Genomic DNA, 20,976 nt, shown 5'->3' with positions numbered 1-20,976 from the left:
GGGATTCCCACTCTCTCCTAAGAATTAGCGAATAAATGGTGGAGTGGGAGGAATGTAGACTTCTTACTCCTACTCCAAGAAATAAACACTGCATAAATGTATCACTAAAATTAGTCTGGCTAGTATTAGTTGACTATATTTGCACTAACTGAACATCTAAATTTCTTTTTTTTAAAAAAAAAAAAAACTACATATTTGTATGCTGTAGACAAATAAATAATAATAGATCAATTTGTTTTTTTATTTCAAACTAATAAATCATTGACCGCTCTACAAACATAAAAACAAAAGCTGCCCTCCATCTGCCTACTTGTTGATCATACCGCACTCTGTCAAATGACTAGTCGCAGCTAAAATCTAAAACTGATGGCGTTTAGTCATTCTTGATAAAGTCTTCGTGTTCTATGAAGGTTTCCTAGACGCTTCTATTTCACTAATAAACCAGTAGTTATCGCAAGAATAATATTGAGTACTATTGAGCAAGAGCAAATATTTATTTTAGGTGTAATGTATATTCGCAGCCAGAAGCAAGAGAACTGCCTTTTTGGCCTTAAAGGTGAATCAATGAAGCATAAATCTCATCTTATCGCAAAAGAAAAAGAACATGAATCTTACTCAAAAGCTTAAATGATTCAAAAGATTGAGATCAAAAGACACACATAGGATTCCAGAGGATTTTAAAAGGGATGTACAGTATTTAATTAACTGGCCATTTGCATGGGTCCTATATATATATATCTCTTAGAGAGAATTGGTTAATTTGCATGGAAGCTGCGTCTTTTCTCATGCAGCAATTAGCACTAAAAGAGTTGCATGCCATGCCATCTACTAAGGCCACGCGTGCCCTCTAAAGAAAGGGAATCCCTTATTAAATTTTTCAGCTACAATTGATATTTACCATTCGAGGCACAAAAGTCGTAGAATTTCATCTAATTAAACAATTTAATATCGATAAATGAAGAGGATAAAAGTGGTCAAGTATGCTATCTCCTTGTGGCTTTAGAAATGGGTTTGGAATTTTTTTTTTAAAAAAAAAGTTAAAGAAGGGGAAAAAGAAGAGGCCTTCCAAATTCCCTCTTGGTGGGGTTTGCTTCAGCACTTTCACTGTACACTATGTGAGAGAATAATTGTAAAAGGAAGAGAAACAGGGAGGGAAATAAAAATCACCAACAAAATAATTAAAAACAAGAATTACTTGAGTGGGAGTCCACAAAGTCTGCAATAATTCAAAGGATAAAAAAAAATTCATTAAGAGAAGAATATTTTAAAGTTGGACATTATTGAATTGAAATATAATTATTTATCTGATTTTCATTACCTGATTAAATTATAATCAAATAGCTGAATTTCAAGCTTCTTACTAATGTATAAATGGTGTTAAATTAAACTCACTGTATGAGCTGAGAATCAATCAATAGATCAATCATTTGAGTAGTGGGTTTTTTGAAAAGGTTAAGAAGCCCTATCTATTTCTCTTTGCCTTTGCCACTCTAGTCTCTACTGCCAAGAGCTTTTTAAGCTTCTCATTTTTCTTTTAAGTCCTTTGGTAAACAATCCCTCCTTTTAATATCATTCCCATTCAAATCAAGGCCCTTTTTAGGGTTTGGGTGTTTTATAACAGGAACAAAGGAAAAGACAGAAAGTGCCAACGTCATACTCCCCAAAAGAAAAAAAAAATAGTATTAATATTATTTTAAACAAGAATGAAAAATGAATCAAGTGGGTTGATTCTTCCTAATTTCCTATCGACTTTGCTGAAGCTAGCTTTCTATCTTTCCACTTTACAGAATTCTTAGCAATTTTTTTTTAACCAGTAATTCTTTTTTCAAATTTTGATCTTTTTCATTTTTATTTTTTTATTTCACCACCCTGCTTCTTAATCTGCCACTTTAATCATCAAACCACTGAAAAATTTCCCTTTTCTTTTCGTTAGCTGTATCTCTCTCTGTCTCTATATATAATCTTTTTTATAATAGTAAGTGTTATTGGATAGTGGTCGTGAGGGTTTAGAGAAAAAAAAACAATTTTATTGTCTGTTCTTTCCATGTTTTGATTGCATGGGAGAGCCAGCTGCTTTGCTATGATGACGATGATTAGAAAGAGACATATCTCCATTGGTTTTTGCAGAGTTGCTCAGACAGGCAATCCATGGCTATATAGCAGCTAGAATCTAGATAGCGACCCCGCCAAAATTAAAATTGTGTGATTCTCTACTCCTCACTTCTCATCAGCTGGTCCTTCAAATTCTTGTTGCTTCTTACGTACTGCAAAGAAAGGGTTAACTAAAGTATCAATCAAACAAAAACGGGGGAAAAAAAAAGATTCAAAGTGAAGTTAATTTTCTTGTTTTACTTTGTTGGAGTTTTCTTCTATACACGGACACAATATGTTTCCTCCTGCTGCTGGTGCTGCTATATCCAATTCAACCTCTTTGTCTGAGGAAGCTGCTAGTGTCTCCTCTGGCACTAGGGTTCAAGATTTTGGTGGCTTAAATTTAATTGCTTCTACTATTTCTCCTCAGCAGCAATCACAAAAAGCCAAGAAGAAGAGAAGCCTCCCTGGAAACCCAGGTAATTAAAAAGATCATTAATTAATAATTCTTATCCAATCTCTTCAAAATTTAATTAGCTTATTAGGTTTTCATTTTATAAATCTGTGGTTTTGCAGACCCTGACGCGGAAGTGATTGCATTATCTCCAAAGACTTTATTGGCCACCAACAGATTTGTGTGTGAGGTCTGTAACAAAGGGTTTCAAAGAGACCAGAACCTGCAACTTCACAGGAGAGGCCATAACCTACCATGGAAATTGAAGCAAAGGAGCAACAAAGATATCATAAAAAAGAAAGCATATGTTTGTCCTGAGCCGTCTTGTGTTCATCACCATCCTTCAAGAGCTCTTGGTGATCTTACAGGTATTAAGAAACACTTTTGCAGAAAACATGGGGAGAGGAAATGGAAGTGTGAGAAATGCTCAAAGGTCTATGCTGTTCAATCTGATTGGAAGGCTCATTCTAAAACCTGTGGGACTAGAGAATATAGATGTGACTGTGGAACCCTTTTCTCAAGGTATTTTTTTTAAAAGAAATTGAATTTATAGAAAAAAGATTGGTCTTTAGTGCAAAGTGGGAAGTCTCTTATCTCTAGGATGGTCTTTGTTTTTTATTCAGTGTGTGTTGATTTTACAAAAAGATTGGTAGCCGCTGCATGAATATTATGTCTGAGATAAATACATGGAAGAAAGACACCATTAATATAAATTGTCTGCTGCGGTAGTCATTGCAAGAGGAAACCGGATACTATATCTCTGAAAACTGAACCTGCTGCCAAGTTCATGCTTGAAAAGAACAATCAAGTTTTATATTGTCTGAGATTCATAGCGATAGATTGATTTTATTTTCTTAATTCTCTTTTCTTTTTGGGGAAATTCTTGAGTTTTCGAAGAAAGTACATGGCAATTTTTCTTTTGGGCAAAACCATGATTGATCTACATCATATCTTCAACTTTAATGCTATTTTTAATTAATTTGTTAGAAGAGTTTGATACTATGCAGTTTCATGCAAGGGTTGAATTTGTTTTAAAAAGGTGTTATTCTTCTTTGTAATGAAGTGACTGTAGTCTCCAAGACAATGATGAAGTATGCTCTAGGTACAACAAAAAGTTAAGGAAATTACTTACTTGCCGTTAGGTTTTCATGGCTAAGAATACCCGTGACCTCTTTTTTTTTTTTTCTTTTCTTTTCTTTTTTTTAAAAAAAGAAGCATGCCATTATCAGTTGCAGTGAGAACACTGAAACTCTGAAATTCATCATGAGGGAAAGTTGATAAATCTGCAAGAATATCTGATATGCTGAGTTCTTATCATTTTTCCTCCATGAGTGGACATGTGGGTTTTCATCAATTGCATATCTTTGTTACATGCATGAGCTCTAGTTTCTAAATACTTATTCGTGTGTCGAAATTTAACATTTTCTTGATATGTTGAGCCTGTACATCTATGCCAATGCATTTTGCGATTGCATGCATAGACATCAATCAAATGTCATGCATTAAATTTGACCATCAAAGATAATTTCTTTTCACCTTTGTGTCGTAAGCTTTATGACTTTGTTGGTCCCTATCCAATATCCGCATGCATGGCCTTAATCTCACCTTTTTCTTTATTTAATTTAACCATAAGAGACACCCTATTAAAAAAAAAAAAGATAGACTAAAGACGATTATTATATACAATCCTTTAATTAGACATTGATGTATTTTAATCTTGCTTGCTTTCTGAAATCACAGGAAGGATAGCTTCATAACACACAGAGCATTTTGTGATGCATTAGCGGAGGAAAGTGCAAGACTCTCAGCAAACCAACTAGCCACCACAATTAACACAAATGGACACCCTCTCCACATTGCATCACAAAATCATTCATCGTCTTCTCTCTTCCCTTTCACAACAACCCACATTGCGCTCACTCCATGGGACCCACCTCAAAACCCTAACCCTAACCGTAATAACCCCAATAACGACCCTCATCCAAACCCACTTTATATCAAGTCTGAAACTCACCATTTTCAAATCCCACCACCGCTCTCTTCTTCTCAGTACTTTCAAGAACCACAAGCAGTGGCAGCAACAACAAAGGCCTTGATAACCTCACCCTACCAAGACCTTCACATGAGGACACAGCCCAGCTTAAACGCTTCTGCCACGTCAGCTCACCACATGTCAGCCACTGCACTTCTCCAAAAGGCTGCAACTGTTGGTAGTGCAACTGCTGCACAGCAAGTTCATCAGTCAATGGGTCACCACATGACGACGACTCAACTCAACATGGGAGAATTAGCTGCTTTTAACTCGGTGAGCCACATCTCACCGGATGCCTACTTGGGCTTCACGTCTGGAAATCTTTCCACGTGGCAAAAGAGTGACCGGCTGACGAGGGACTTTCTGGGTCTCACTGGAGATGGTCACGGTGATGAAAATGTGAATGGAGGAGCTAACGCTGGCGTAAACGTTAGGAATGCGCTAACTTATACGGCAGGCTTAGATTTCCACCCATTTGAGAGAGGCCGCACATTGTTGAGACCCCAGGGCTTTGGATTTGCGGAGCCAGCTGAATCGGAAACATGGGGCGATTGTTGAAGAAATGAAAAGTTGAAATATTAATTTTAAGTAACTTTATTTTAATGTATCGTGAATGCGCTTCATTTGGGTTTTAAACTTCTAAATGCTTATGCTGTTTTGCTCGGGAGTTTGCTGCATTTTATTAATTAATCTAGATTTTGTCCCTTTTGCAATATTTTCATCAGATTTAAGTGAAAATGAGGTTGCATTTTGGTTGTGGTATTTTAATGTACTTTTCTTGCAGCCGAGTAGAATGTCACATGCACAATATTACAAAGATATTATTATAACTCACGGGTTTTCTTTTGTAGTGACACACTGTGTCCCATCTTTATCACGACAGCTATAACATATAATGATTAAATAGAGAATAGGTAATGAGAATTTGCTACAATGGGGATCTAGGGTAAAAATTTGTTTCATTTGTTCCTTACTGGTCCCTTTTTATTTTGCTGATCGTTGTCAACAACATTGTAATGTTGTCCTCACTGTGAACTTAAAATCTTTCTTGTTTTGTTCAAGAAATTAAAAGACGATAAACTTGAGTCCTCTAGAGAGTATGCACCAAAGGGGATTAAAGGACAATTGGTCCATGGCCCCCATATATGCCTACCAAGATCGTGAACATAGGTATTTCATCTCGTTGACAACTGTAAATTAAAATTTGAGCCGCCTCAGAACCTACTCCTATTCTTCTCCAATAATTGTGGCACAACATCTTTAACTTTAATAATAAAAAGGACCTGCCAAATCTTCCAACAAAATATTTCCTAACATGAATGCATGAAGGTTAATAATTATTTATATTATATTATGCCAAGGGTTTGAATGGTCATGGAGGTATCACGGATTTAGACTAATTTATTTGCAATAATAAATATTACGTACATATATATTAAGGACCAACCAATATGGTTTTAAAAGTATTATTATTTGCCTACGACTTATTGACTTGTACTTGAGGGTTTAGACTGGCAGATAAGCTGTCTTTTTCCACTTTAGAAGAACCAAGGTTACTTTGAATATATCTCCTACCTACACACTTTCTCCAATGAATCCCCAGAATCTACGTACCACAAACTTTTAATCAGTAAGAAACTATAGTTAATACTCTTTAACTTTGATTTGTCTGTCATATAATTTAATATTGTCTTTAGTTATTGAACATGAAGGCGTATGCATGGGGTTTCCATGCACACGAACGAAAAATTCGTGGTCGTCAATATGCGATAAGCTTTAATAATTGTCGTGTGCGCCCCATTATTGGGTTGCATGCAAGTCTTCAGAGTCCAATCCATTGTATTTGGTGAAGGATAGATAAAAACAATTGAAAATCCATGTATCGTGTTCGTGTGATCAGTATGCACCCTCCTCTCAAGATGATGACACTTCAATAATAATCTTGGATGAAGGAAAATTACGAATTCACCCTCCTTTAATTGAAATTAATGTCAAAAATGAAATTAAAAATTGTAAGAACAAGATTACTGGGACAATCAATATCAATGATTAAGCTAGCAAGATACGAGAGATAAGAGTGTCGGTTGAGGGCCATGCCGCGCTCTCTTGGTATTGACGAGTGTGCCCTTCTAACCAACCAAGTTGATGGTGATAGCCCATTTCATTTCATGATGATATAAGCCTGCATGTGAATAAATCGAAAACATTTATATGACTCCAGGGTACCAGTGATGTGATTTTGAACTTTCATTTAATGACTTAGGTTTTTTTTTTTTTTACCCCTTCCATAAAGATTTAATGAATTGAGTAATTAAACAAATGGTTCGTTAAAAAAAAAAGGGTTGAAATGATATTATAATTCACACTTTGTCCAATCTATTTCGGTCGCCTTTTGTTTGCCAAGCTGGTCAATCATCAAGTAAATTAAATAAGATATATTTCTCACGTCTTTTTTGAAAATTTCAAATTACTATAAAAAAGTTAAGAGCAAATTTTTGCCTTTGACTTGGGCAAACATTTTAGCTCGATCAGTTTCTGGAATCATCAAATCAGCGGTTAATACATTACTTCGAAGACAGAAACCCCGTGGAATTTCCATTTACCCCCATTTACTGCAAACCACAAGTACACCTCTTTGGAAAATCTTTTTTCTTCCTTCTGTATCATATTTTAATGGTGACTTATTACATGTAATCAGTTTCCGAGAACTTCTTTTCCACTATAACTTTCTTTTGGGATACTAAGAAAAAAAAAAGTTGGAAAATTTTAAGAAACACGCAGCTCTTCTAAAGAGACGAGTACTGCTAGAGATAGAGAGAGCTGTAAAACCTGCTGTGAGCGCTAGTAAAAAAAGGGCTTACTGAGTTGATGGTGTTTATGTGAATTTGTGCGGGTGTGATTGTGGTCCGAAAGATAGTGGCACTAAAACAACAAAAGGGAAATAAAGAAAAATTTGAAAGAAGAAACAATGTCAACGGTTATGAAAATGATGCTTAATAACTTTCAAAGTTTGTAACTTTAAATTTACCATTCTCAATCTTCTTTTTCTTCAACACCCTCCCTTTATCAATTTCTGTGCACCTCTCCATATCAGCACACCTTTAGTTGGCTTGGCTGCTTAATCTCCGTGCATCAACATTTAAAAAATTAAAAATAACTTGGTTACTGCTTGACTTCCCTTACCTTTTTTTTTTTAATTTTTTTTCATTTTTTCTGCACGAGCATGACCCACCAATTGATCAATCAATCTCGATCATTTTATTTAATCACGACACCTCTGCACATGTATGATCTAACAAAGAGGCCCCTGATGATTAAAACACCACAGGTGACAGGTACACAGGATTCTGGAACCTCATGCTTACGGTAACAAAATTTTTAAGAAGCATAGCTATTCTAATAGCCTAATTAACTTCAAATGGCTGAATACAGTCTACAGCTCTCAGATGGCTATAGATAAGAAAAAGAATGGGCCATTGTCTTTTGTCACCACAACTTCGAGTTAGGATATTCAGTATTCAGCAAAGGAGGGAGGCCACTCAGGCCAGGCCTAGGGATTAATGAAAGGGGAAGGTAGCCTGGGTTTTATGGTATATCCAAGCTTTTAGAAAGTATATGCGAGTTGCAGGGTTTAGGTACATTACGTGCTATTTGCCTAGTGAAAAAGACTGCCTCTTTTTATCTTCATGACTAGCGCACAAACAGACAAGCCAAAAGCTTCGCTTCTATTCCCTCTACTCTAACCCTTTTCTTTTTCCTCTCTCAAGTCTCAACATACTTACTTGCATATGTCATCTTCCGTCAGAGAATCTCATCCCAACAAGCCTAACTTTTGCCTCTTTTCTTCCTTCCAAACCCACCCTAATAATTACCACCCTTCTTTTATGTGCTTTTCTTCTTTTCACTCTGCTGCAAATCCCCATATTACACTTCTTTCCACAACCCTATTGAGTACTATCATTGAGACACAAGTAAAGCATTTGGAGTGAATATTTTGTATGGGCGTGGCAATATTTTCCTTCTTCACAGGTTTCACATAATAGTAGCAATTCGAAGTGAATAAAGAGAAAAGAATATAAGAGATGATAACTAAAGGGAGTAGCAATCATGACAACTTTACCGATGAGTGGAGAAGGTCCCAAATTTGTCACCATTATTAGAACTCACTCCACTTGGCTCATCTACAGATTGTTTAGCTGATGACATTTTAGGAACATTGTTTATTTTGATTAGATCATAATATATTCTCAAGATTTCATGCTACCCACTTCTTCCCCTTTCCCAACCGGGCACTGGGTTAAACAATTACATGTGATGCTTTTTACAAAGTAATAAAAATAAAGAGAAACAAAGACAAACGAAGTGTCCTTAACGTGGAAAATAAATGAACCTATCATTCTAACCTAGAAGGTTTGCTCAGAATCTTGATAGATATCATTGCATCTCAATCAATGCGATAAAATCATGAGGTTCAAAATTTGAATAATCCAAGAGTTAAAAGAATTCATCTGACTGAAATTTCAAGTCAAACAAATATAGAGCAGAAATTTATATACAAAGCTGAAATATTTGGCACTACTCAAAGACCGCAATCATTCTTTTCTTACAAAATTGCAGATGACTCACATGTAAAGTACCGATTGAGACAGCTTCTGCTATGAATTTGGCATCATTTACTATCTTGCAATTCCTGTCTGGACCAATTTCTTTAAAGAAGTTTGTGTCACTAGAAATCTCATCAGGTTGATGAGCTTTGGGAATCAAAGTTTTTCTCCCAAATATTTATCCATGACATTCTTGAATGCCTGCAACAGAGACTGGTAAAACATGAATATACATCTCGCATGCAGAACTATTCATCTGAACTCAGAGACATCCAAAGATGTGTTTATTTTTTGACGTATCTAAGCAGATTTTTGTAGTCTGCAAGCACATTCTATATTGGTCATAAACTGATATACAACAGATGCAAATAAGCCTACACATGCACGTGGCCGCTATGGAGATGGTGATAGTTACAGATACTACATAATGCTGATCATAATAGAATGGGCTCATTCGAAACAATGATATGAAAGATGGCCGTTTGGGAAAAATCAATATTATAAAAGTTATTAGCTCCGAAAAATATATTCCCAAGATCCATATCAGCTAAGTTCAGCACATAATGATGAGAAATTATAAGGCAGAATAATCCCGCAGAATTGTTAATGTCAAGAACATGTGTGGGCAGTTGCTAACATGACAAGCTACAAGCCTATGGGTACTGCAATGCCTGATCTCTACCCCAAAATTGTAGACTCTGAAATGGCATCTTATGTGGAAATTTCAAGTCAAGAGCTCATAAAGCCACATCATTATGATAAAACTATTAATTTTATTATCTTATGACGGCACCCTCCACTTGTCTACTAAACAGATACGTATTGAGCCTGGCAGGTGAAGTAAGATGATGTAACATGAAATGGCACAGTATATCATATTCATGTGTCATCTGAATGTCAGATGGACAAGTTTTTGGATAGAAATTGTGGTAACAGAAAAATTATCCCCACCCAAATCCATCAAGGTAACTTTTGACTAGGAGTCCAATATTATATTCCTATATTAAAGCATAAATGACAATATCTTTCCCATACATGATCATGATGGTAATACACATGGATTAAGCCTATTCCTTGCTAGTTAATAATCATAAACATGATTAACAACTTCAAATCGCCGATGAAAAATGTTAACATCTCGAACCTCAGATGTAAGAAAATATCAGTTTGGACACTTCCTCTGAAGAGAGCACAACACATCTAAGTAACAAGAAAAATGCATGTCATACACAAGTTCCAAAGTCATAATCCAACAAGACCACAAGATTACCTGAAGCGCAAATAACTCTTTTTGATTCAGGATTGCATCCATTGCAGCAAATTGGTCATCAAATGCACCATAAAAGACCTGATAAAATTTCTTCCTGCGATCAGGAAAAGTTAATATAACACTGGGAATAAAAATTTCATGTATTCTCTTTTTCCAAACATTTTAATGGTCCATGAGAAATTAAGATACCTATCTTCTTCAGAAGTCTTTTGGTCCATGTCATCAAATTTACGTGTAAGGACCTCCGCCCCAACTGGCGAAAGTAAGTGCAGTATTAGAACCTCCAAAGTTCTAGGGAAGTTGTGCTGAAAAGAATAATGAGGAGAAAAGATAGGAGTGTTATTATAAAACTATCTGCATTCAACAAGCAATAAATGAAAAATCGTTCATCTGACTCAACACCATCAAATTTATACTTAGTTTGCGATAATGCATATTAGATGTAACAGAAGCTTTCTTTAAGCCCTATTTTCAGAAATTTTGATATAGTGACAAGTTGAATAAGAGATGCACAAGGCTGTTTATCCATAATAACAGAAAAAAAATTTTAAGACCATAACTAGATTATAGGAAATTCAATCCAGTTATAAAAGAAATTGCAGCACCAATTGAAAGAGCAAGTTTTATAGGAAATTACAACTCACTGCCATGACAACAAAGACTTCCTGAAGAGCATGCGGTTCAAGGGTCCACAGAATTTTAGCAATTGGATCATCTTCCAAGTGAAACATCTCGGTTGTCATGATTTTTCCATTATCATTTTTGACATTTAGCTCAGAATTAAATGTTGAAGAAGACTGCATAGGTTGATTTATATCAGCAACATTGACACAGTCATGGACTAAAGAAACAAGATCATGTAGTGCCTGGAGAGAACAGGGTCCTATTTTCTGTAAGAGGATTCTTTGCTGCGGCTCCTTTCCTTTCAAATCCTGTTTCTGACATGACTGGTCCAAATCATGCTCCATACTATCTGTCGAATATTATCAACTTCAGTCATCATAAATTGCCCCTAGAATTAAGATGGCAAAGTAATTCCATATATTTTACATTATTAACCATGCTTGTCATAAACTGACCTAGTTCTCCATTAGTATGGATCTCACATGCATGCCTTTTCAGTCTCTCTCTATCAGCAGAAGAAGCCTTAGCCAGTGCTTGGTTCTGTCCTAATATTAAATCTAGATATACATTAGAATGCTTTGGAAAAAAAAAAAAAAATCCGATTGAAAAGAAAAAGAAGGGAAAAGGGGGAAGTAACCGCCCAATGATACTGAATAAAGACAAACCAAAAAAGGAACATTAGATTATTTATTTCATCAACAATGTAATTAGTTCATTGACTCGTATATTGTATTAGTCTGAACATGGTCAAGGGTGAAATTTATATAAATAATTTACAAGAAAATTTTGACTACAACAATCCTCAATCTTCTAAGATAAATTATTTTCAGATGCCACAAAGAGTTGGTAGAGACTAGACAAAATGGAAGACCATGTTTACTTTTATATGTATATATCAAAATTCCTCAAGCTTTCATAGAAAATTTCAGCAAAATGAAATCCAAAATACATAGAACGTTCAGGGGGGTTGGGGGAATTAATGAACTATGATCAAGATAATTGGACAAGGGTTCATATATTAGTGTATTAAAAATAGATTTTTTTTTCTTTTTTCTTTCAAGGAAGCACGAAGAAGGCAATATTAAGCCATAACTATCAACAGCAGTTTCAACAACAATTGCCAAGAATAACAGCTAATGACAAATCAAAGTGATATACATACCATTTCTCTATCCATCATTCTTTAATAGACAATGTCGATTTGATGGGCAGCGGAAACATGATATCGCAACAAAAACTCAGATTAGCTTACTACATTAGTAAAGCTTGACAAAATTATCTTCAAATTGAATAATGAATACGAAGACAAAACCTAGGAAAAAAAGAATTAGAGAAAATGCACCACAAGTACCTCCTCAGTATTCTGCGCAAATAATATGCATCCATGTGTTCTGACAAGCTAGACATTATGCTGGACCGCCACCAAAAGTTAACAGCTATAGTTAAATCATCACTATCTACTTGGTGGAACCTGCAACAGTAAGAACAACAATCAACCAACCTGGTGGTTGACTTGGAACAAGGTACATGAAAAAACTACTGTCACACCCCGTGCTATGGCCGGGAATAGGGGGAAGGCATACTAGAGTATCCTTCCTTCCTTTTGAGACAGAAGCGAGTAAATACTTCAATTATTATTAAAACACCGAATAACAACTCAAAGTGCTGGTGGCTTATGCCAAAAAGCTCCAAGAGGTGTCAGCGCAAAGCATACATTATTTAAACCATTAAGTTAATGATCCACCTTAACTCCCTTGCAAATGCATGAAAGCATGCATTCAAAGCATTCAGTTTATAACCATACAATCAGGCATAGGTTATATAATTCAGAGCACATGCTTTGCCTGCTCAGTTTAAGTTTTATACTCAGAAGTAAGTAAATGATGAAGTTCAAGATTTACAAGAAACATTATTTAAATGCGAAAATTGATTAAGATGTACAATTTTATCCGCATAAGAGGCAAATTATAAAGTCAAATGACAAATGACTATAAACGAGCTACAAAAAGTATATGACATATGTGCAGTACATTTTTGTCATAAACAGCATAAAATGATGCAGTTATGCAAATCCAAGTCAACATTTATTCCATTCCTCTGACATCATGAATCCAACAAAGTTGAAACTGAAGAAGACTAATATATTGTCTCTATTCCTAATATCAAAAAAGACTGAAACCAAGAAATCGCTAGATCAAAGAGGAGTAGGTTTGATAGACTGGAAAGCATGAAAGACTTATCGAAAATATATCTCCTGACAAAGAGAACCTTGTCATAAATATGAGCGTTTATGCTTACCAGCCTTCAGGAATGAAAAGTGCATCACCTGCATGAAGAATAACCTTCTGAGAGTACTCCCCGGAATGCTCTGCTCTTGGATAAATTGAAAAATCAGGATTTTCTAGAGAAATAGAACTGCCACAAGAATGTTGTCAAATAAGAAGATCAATTACACCAACATAAAATCCCATCCTCACAGCAATCAAGAGCTGAAAGAAATAAGATTTCATATTCTCGCAGAAAAGAGAAAAGGAAGCTGATTTCCTAATACTGACGCATGAATTAGAATACCTATGGTTTGAGGCCTCGCCGTAGACAGACATTGGATATAGCATGGGACTTGCAGCAGGAGGCCATAAAACAACTGCAATGACAGGTAAAAAGGGGTAAAAGAATTAGGATCTGGGTCTAATTTAACTAATAAGAAACTGCATTATCGGATTCAAGCAAATTACCACTGTTAGCAAACCCAACCAGTAAACTTAAACTACTAGGTGGAGGCCCAGTAAACAAACATACCAAACACAAGATTTAACCAATGTGAGATACAGTAACAAGTAAAACAAATTAGTCAAGAGACCATTTACAGAAAGACTAGGTGTAGGTGTACAAGATGAGCATCATGAAACCAAAACATTCAAACTAACTTTACCTTGTTTGCAGCCAGCAACAATACATAGTAAGTTATGGTGTGGATCATAGTGAGCACTTGATTTAGATTTAGCATTGTTCATCCACAGATTAATAGCAGCTAGTTTCTTTGTCTCCAAAAATGCAGGCTGTGCAGATTAAGCAATAGTGGAAAAACTTATCAAAAAGATTTGGAAAAAAAAAAAAAAAACAGTTGCAAGGAGTCGAAGGAATCCCCTATGGAAGAGCTATTTACTAGTCAACATAGAGTTACAGAGAGAAACATGGTACCGTTGCTATATCTTCCTTCAGAGTTTCCAGTTGAACTGTCTCTTCATTCTCAGCACTCATAATCGGAGCCTGAATTATTAGAGTCCAATTTCATTCCAAAATTTGCAATGGCATTACCACTAATCAAACACATAACACTACGACACTAACACTGATATAAACATGGCCCTAACAGAATTAAGAAGCAAAAGGCGTATATTTGTAAAGCCACCTGGGCTAAATAGAGCTGTTGAGGAGCAACATCGCCAGAAAGCAAGGAGGGTGACTCCAAGTTCGAGTCTACTTGACGATGTAATTCTGGTTCAACATAATCATCACAACCATCGTACATTTTTTGCTTGTGTTGCTTACACAAACCAATAAAGGTTGAAAATGGTAATGCAACCTACAACAGAAATTGGAATAAAATAAATCAGTTCAACAATAAATGTCATCGCCTCATCAGAGAAAGAACTATCTCAAAGCTCCATACACACTGACAACAATCTGCCACAAGTTCTATGGACTTACCCTCTCATGGCGTCTGATATCACCATAAAAGATTGGTGCAGTTCTGGATAGCATTGCCTCTACAACAGACGTCCCCAACCGCTCCTAAAAAATAAATTATTTTCTATTCATAAATGCAATCACAATACAGAATGCTAACTTCAATATCAGTGTAATTCCAACATCTATATTCAAACTATAAAGTAATAAGTTAAATACTATATCCAATTATTCAACTAATAGTGAAAGCAAGAAAATGAACCTCTAAAAAAAAAAGTGAATTAAAATAAACAGAAACTAGTGTTTAGCTATTCAGTTATTATAGACAAATAGTGTTGACGAAAAAACCTGCAAATAGTCGAGGCCGCCTTCAGTGGGATTCCAGTTGGAGAAAGCTTTCCAATCCTTAATGCATCCTTTGAAAACCTTTAATTAGAAACGTTAAAGCAAAAAAAAATTATTAAGATTAATTAATTAAGGAGATATCTATTGCAAGTGGAAATGGAAATCAATTTAGAGAATGGTGAGATTACAGCTGGAATGTTACTGGACTCAATCTGGGAAGCGAATTGTGTGGCAGAAGGAAGTTGATCGAATTCGAAGCTTCGAATTTCAAGAGACTCTTCCATTTCTTTTCCAACGTCGTGGTGTACGGACAAGAACGAGTCGGCAGCAGGTTTTCCTCTCGAATAACCAAGAGAGCGTGCTGTTCTCTCTGGTGCGGCGGTTACGAGACGACTAACGAATTCTAAATCGATCTTGATGCGACAACATTTGGGCCCAACTGAAATATTTATGAGCCCTTTCAGTCCAGCAAAATATTACAAAATTATCTTTTTGTATATTAATTTTAAAATTTAGAAAATAAATTATGTATATTTATAATATTTTAGTTATCTCGATAAAATATTATAAAAAATCGTAATAGCTTTTAAAATATGTTTGGTTTTGTAATTTTTTTCCCACCTAAAAATCTTCATACAATTATATTCTCTTTACATTGAGCATCCAACTACAGTAAAGACGTTTGATCCGTGAAGAAAATGCCTGTTCTAATACTATGCTTGCAGGAAGAGGCCCATATGAGATCCCCATCGTCTTCGCTGTATAAAACAACGGCCCACATTGTTGAGGGGAGTAAACGAACTATGAAACTAGATTACCGAACTTTCTGCCTTCGTTATTTCTGACATCGTAGACTCTGTCTCATACCACATTAGATCCATCAACAAATCAGAACTATTATAAATAATAATCATAAAAATAATAATAAGTTGAGAGGCTAGCTAAAAAATAATTATGAGGCGTCGATCTGCACAAGTGTGTTTAGTAATAGGATTTATTCTTAGCTTCATTCGTCATGTATCAACTCTTTCAATAACAGTAACAGATACGGAATGTGTATATGAGCACGTTATATACAAAGAGGATACCATCACTGGAAATGTTTTTGTCACCACCGATCATGAGCTTTTCTGGAACTCTGATCATCCCGGAATAGATTTCACTGTAAGCTTTCTTTGGCCTGTGTCCCTTTTATGCTATAAAAATTAGATCTGAACGATTGAGGAACATTTTCCATTTAAAGGGCATCAGTAGGCTGTCAGCGAAGTACTAGCATGTGAAAATCCAAATTAATTTGTTAAAAATCGCGATGCAGGTGACATGTCCTGATGGTAGCATTGTGCGTGCTCTGAAGGGGACATCAGGGGACAAGTTTGTGTTCAAGGCCCCCAGAAGTGGAATGTACCAATTTTGCTTTCATAATCCTACTTCAACTCCAGAAGAAGTATCTTTCTACATTCACATTGGCCACATCCCAAATGAGCATGACCTTGCCAAAGACGGTCAGTTCGGTTTGTAAAAGCAAAAAGGTTCATCTGCTCTTGTTCTTCCCCTTTGCGTTAACATGCTTGTTTAATTTCTGTTTGCGTAGAACATTTGGATCCTATTTATGTTAGGATAGCCGAGCTGAGAGAGGCACTGGAGACTGTCTCCGCTGAGCAGAGATACCTGAAAGCTCTAGAGTCTCGACATCGCTCTAGTAGGTTGCTGAACAAAAGATTGAAACAGAATTCGCATAAAAAGGTTTCCAATAAATAATTATACGAGTTCTCACCAATTGCTCTTGCTTTTGTTGAAACACGAATTGCAGCGAACGAGAGCACAAGGAAACGTGTTGTGTTCTATACAGTTTCTGAATACTTGCTGTTGGCTGGGGCGGGTGCACTCCAAGTGATGTACATTCGGCGACTGTTCGGCAAAACTGCTGCTTACGGTAGAGTTTAAAAACTTCCAAATTTCAAGTTCTTCAAGCCCTCTGTTTGTTCGTTCTAATATAATGCTCCGGATCAATTCTCTATTAAGTAAACAATCGCTTAAGCGGTTGTTTACGTGTTTTCTAAGTCAAATTAGCACCTTGTGTATAGTACTTAAAAGGGTAAAAGGATCAGTGTTTGATGTATTTCTGCAGTGCAGCAACTACTACAGAAAGGACACAGAACATGCCGTCATGATTGCCTTGTTTTTCTATGTAGTTGTTTGGGGGACATGTGAGATTGGCTTACTATCATTTTTCAATTGTGTAATTGTGTATTTGCAAAGAAATGGACATGTCCCTCGTGACCAAATCATGCCCATTGATGGCCATCCAATCACCGCGTCTGTGACATGATACAAACTATAATTTATAAAAGTCGTGTAAATTCTTTTTAAGGCTTTCACTAAAAAAAAAAAATTAACGCTTTTGAAACGTTCATAAATTTGATAAAATTGGGCACCATCCAAATTGAATTCCCAACACTGGCCCGATTGGGCTAAATCCCTTCGAAGTTTGATTGGGGTTGCTAGTAGGAAATTTGCTCTACATATTATATTGGGTTGAATGAATAATAGGTCAATTGTCATGAGCTTTAATTTGAATGTATACTGGGTCAGTGATTACACCGAGTCATGGAATCGTGCTCGAATCATGCATGATTCATCATTGTATTTCGTCATGCCTGCAAGCTGCAAGTGCCAAATTAAAAATCAGCCAAGAAGCTATCCTGAACAAGGCAGTGCTTATCGTTTTGGAAAAGTAAACCAGCAGTAGCAAATTGCAGCACCCCAAAAAAAAAAAAAAAATGGTTGCGGAAAAGATACATGTGATGTCGCCGTTAAAGGAAGATTATGATTATTAAAACCACGTCCAAAATTTGAACTGATCAAGCCACCAATAGTGGAGAACTAATTTTTATTTTTTATTTTTTTTGGAGAAAAAAATTAATGATAATATTATTAATGGGGGAAAAAATCAATTCAAAAGTTTGGAGATGCGAAAAAGGCTAAGGCCCGGCTCTTTCTTCTTTTAGTCCGTAAGTCTCGCGGGCTCTCAAGTTTGAACACTCAAATTATGGGGACCACTTTCACGCGCTTTGAACATGCGGCGGGACTCACCTCAAATATTTACCTAAATTTTAGGTCATTTTTTTTCCTTATGCCACGTAGCTATATTTACTTTGCTCGAGTACTTGAGTGAAATCCTTATCCTGTGCTGTACCATTCAGTGGGTTCAATTCAATTTGTGCGGCAGAATGTTTAGCTTGTGAAGCACTAAAGATCACAGTTTTATCGTGCTATATTTTATCAACAAAATAGATGTATTTATTACAACCTAACACAATTCGGGCACCGTCTGCCCAAATCACAATCCTGAGTTACGTAATCTGCAAATCCCAGAACCATAACAATTAACTATATAATACAGTCACACGAAATTTCCAAGCAGAATGCCAAATTTTGAATAAATAGCATATACTCTGAACGTAAGTGAGACAAATCTAAGACAGACAGTATCACGGGGCTGGCGGGAGATCACGATTTAATATATTAGCAGATCATTGAGGCAGCGTTGTGGCGCCTTACATGCAAACCGTGCAACCACATTACCATAGAAAAAAAAAAGTAATAAATGGACCGACCGAAATATACAAGTATCGGGATCAATAATAAGCATATCGAACTACTTAATTAATTAATTAATTTTTTTTTATATATATAAAATGCTGGGAATGCTGATGCATGCAGCATCAAAGACTTTTTGAGTTTTGATATATAAATATAACGGAGAATAGAGACATTTGGCCATTATTTCCAAAACGAAACTTCTACGCATAATAATTTACTAATATCACAGCCATCTCCGTATCGTCTCATCTTAATTTGCCATTGATTTACATCTTCCGTTCTTCGTCCACCTCTGCATATATGTTTCTTTTTTAATGGATGTATATTTTTGACTATGTCCATTGCCTCATGCTTTGCAAATAAGATTACAAAAGAGAGTTGATACGGGCTTGCCAATTGAATTGGATGCGAAGGACAATTTGCCAAGAGAGGATGAAAGAGCCAAAACTGTGACTAAGGAACCGAATGATGAATTCACAGAAGCAAAACAGCAGCTCCACTTTAGACCCGAGAGAGCCAAGAAACAGCCAAGCTGGATGAGGGACTATGCCACGTGAACCAGGACAGCAAAGGGTGGATGGATAATTTCTCTTAACAATTATCTGAATTCTGTTATTATAATTTAGCCACTTTACAATTGCCAGCTCATATTTGTCTTTTAGCCTTAGAATACTCTAGAGGAGTCACGAGATATATATGTAAAAGGGAATATTGTGTAAGGAGGTTTTTTTGGATGAATGAAAAGTTCTTCTCTTCTTTTTCATCTCTGTCTTATTCTCTTTCTCTCATTTTGGAGCTGACACTCGCTCGAAGAGTGCTCGATCAGTGGTACAATTTCTGAATTCTAGCTGTAAAGTGTATCATTGGTGCTTTCATTGATTCCTGCCATGGCCGATTCTCATGAGAGCAGCACATTAAAGGAACTTAGTGAGAAAATTGACAAACAAGCCTTATCTTTTCACCAGATGATGCAGCAATTTATGACTGCAGTAGATACCCGTTTTGATGAAATTCGATCTAAAATACCTGAGACTCCAACAAACGTGCCTAGTTCTTCGAAACAACCATTCACAGTGCCACCACTTTCATCTAGCCCATCCGATGGGCGAGATCTCTCCCTGATGGCCAAATCCATGAAGATGGAAGTTCCACGTTTTGATGGTTCTGATCCACACGGCTGGGTATTTCGAGTGGAGGAGTTTTTCGAGTTTCATGGTACTCCAGAACACCAACGCCTCCGTATCGTTTCCTTTCACATGGAGGGTCGAGCAGCTGGCTGGTATCAGTGGATGAAATCCAACAATTTACTCACCACTTGGAGAGAATTTTTGGCTAATCTGAAGTATCGTTTTGCCACTACTCTTTATGATGATCCACAAGGTGAACTATCTAAACTCACCCAAACCACCACTGTTGCTGAATTTCAGTCGGCTTTTGAAGAACTCATGAACAGAGTTACTGGCGTCTCCGAGCAACTTCTCATCAGTTTTTTCATCACTGGCCTGCAGCAAGACATCAGGAGAGAACTTCTCTTTAATCGGCCAGCAACACTCATGGCCACCTTTGCTATGGCTCGAGCGCTCGAAGCCAAATTTAATGACACTAAACCACACACTCGCTCTTGGTCTAAATGGCAGCCACAATCCACATTTCCCTCCATGCCAACAACACAAACCAGAACCGTTCCTTTACCCCTGTTGTCCCAGTCACATTCCTCCACCATAAGTGCTAACCCACCATCATCAAAACCTCCACCACCTCACAGTCACAATAAAACAAACACTTTACCCGCACTTCTTCCTACACCAAATTTGCCTATCCGTCGGTTGTCCCCTGCTGAGCTACACGAGAGACGTGAGAAAGGTCTCTGTTACTCTTGTGACCAGAAATACAGCCCCAATCACCGTTGCAATCGTCGGTTCTTGTTACTTATCGGAGTCGAAGATAATCAATTAGATCCAGCCAATGAAGGGGAACCACCAGACGAGGAAGACTCCGCTGTCACTGGTGATATTTCAAGCCTGAATGCTCTCGCTGGACAAGCAAATCCTCGCTCCCTTCGTTTACAGGGCAAGATTGGATCCCAAACATTCCAAATATTAATTGACAGCGGCAGTACTCATAACTTTATCAAACCATCAGTGGCGGAACGTGCCGGCGTCGCGATTCAGCCCACAACTCCCTTTCGCGTCTACATAGGAAATGGTGATTTTTTGTTGTGCACTCAATTTTGCCAGCACGTTCAATTAACACTGCAAGGCAC

General features: G+C 36.6%; 3 protein-coding genes across 5 annotated transcripts; 2 read left to right on the top strand and 1 right to left on the bottom strand.

The window, feature by feature from the left end:
• The first annotated feature begins 2,010 nt into the window (after positions 1–2,010).
• LOC18049322 (protein indeterminate-domain 12) lies at positions 2,011–5,294 on the top strand. Its single transcript, XM_006443914.2, has 3 exons — positions 2,011–2,570; positions 2,668–3,067; positions 4,286–5,294. Exons 1-3 carry the CDS (start codon positions 2,387–2,389, stop codon positions 5,133–5,135), a joined length of 1,434 nt encoding a protein of 477 aa, XP_006443977.1. The 5' UTR covers positions 2,011–2,386; the 3' UTR covers positions 5,136–5,294.
• Positions 5,295–9,042: 3,748 nt separating this feature from the next.
• On the bottom strand, positions 9,043–15,576 carry LOC18049321 (tRNA wybutosine-synthesizing protein 4). Of its 3 annotated transcripts, none has more exons than XM_024189151.1 (15): positions 15,299–15,576; positions 15,114–15,191; positions 14,787–14,870; positions 14,488–14,661; positions 14,277–14,345; positions 14,008–14,134; positions 13,647–13,719; positions 13,374–13,490; positions 12,427–12,546; positions 12,238–12,256; positions 11,531–11,615; positions 11,096–11,424; positions 10,641–10,756; positions 10,452–10,545; positions 9,043–9,394 (listed from the first exon to the last, which is right to left on the bottom strand). In XM_024189151.1, the coding sequence occupies exons 1-15, from the start codon at positions 15,392–15,394 to the stop codon at positions 9,338–9,340; spliced, it is 1,638 nt and encodes a 545-aa protein (XP_024044919.1). In that variant the 5' UTR covers positions 15,395–15,576; the 3' UTR covers positions 9,043–9,337. The 3 variants fall into 3 exon arrangements, with proteins under 3 accessions (XP_024044919.1, XP_024044921.1, XP_024044922.1); XM_024189153.1 differs by having other exon boundaries at positions 9,043–9,382; positions 15,299–15,575; XM_024189154.1 differs by lacking the exons at positions 9,043–9,394; positions 10,452–10,545 and having other exon boundaries at positions 10,652–10,756; positions 11,089–11,424; positions 15,299–15,575.
• A 488-nt stretch (positions 15,577–16,064) lies between these two features.
• On the top strand, positions 16,065–17,077 carry LOC18049320 (transmembrane emp24 domain-containing protein p24beta3). Its single transcript, XM_006443908.2, has 4 exons — positions 16,065–16,274; positions 16,426–16,612; positions 16,702–16,809; positions 16,921–17,077. The coding sequence occupies exons 1-4, from the start codon at positions 16,065–16,067 to the stop codon at positions 17,052–17,054; spliced, it is 639 nt and encodes a 212-aa protein (XP_006443971.1). The 3' UTR covers positions 17,055–17,077.
• The last annotated feature ends 3,899 nt before the right edge of the window (positions 17,078–20,976 follow it).

The sequence above is a fragment of the Citrus clementina genome, unplaced genomic scaffold, assembly GCF_000493195.1.
Source record: "Citrus clementina cultivar Clemenules unplaced genomic scaffold, Citrus_clementina_v1.0 scaffold_3, whole genome shotgun sequence".
Taxonomy (NCBI): Eukaryota; Viridiplantae; Streptophyta; class Magnoliopsida; order Sapindales; family Rutaceae; genus Citrus; species Citrus x clementina.
This window is presented reverse-complemented; position numbering and strand designations above follow the sequence as displayed.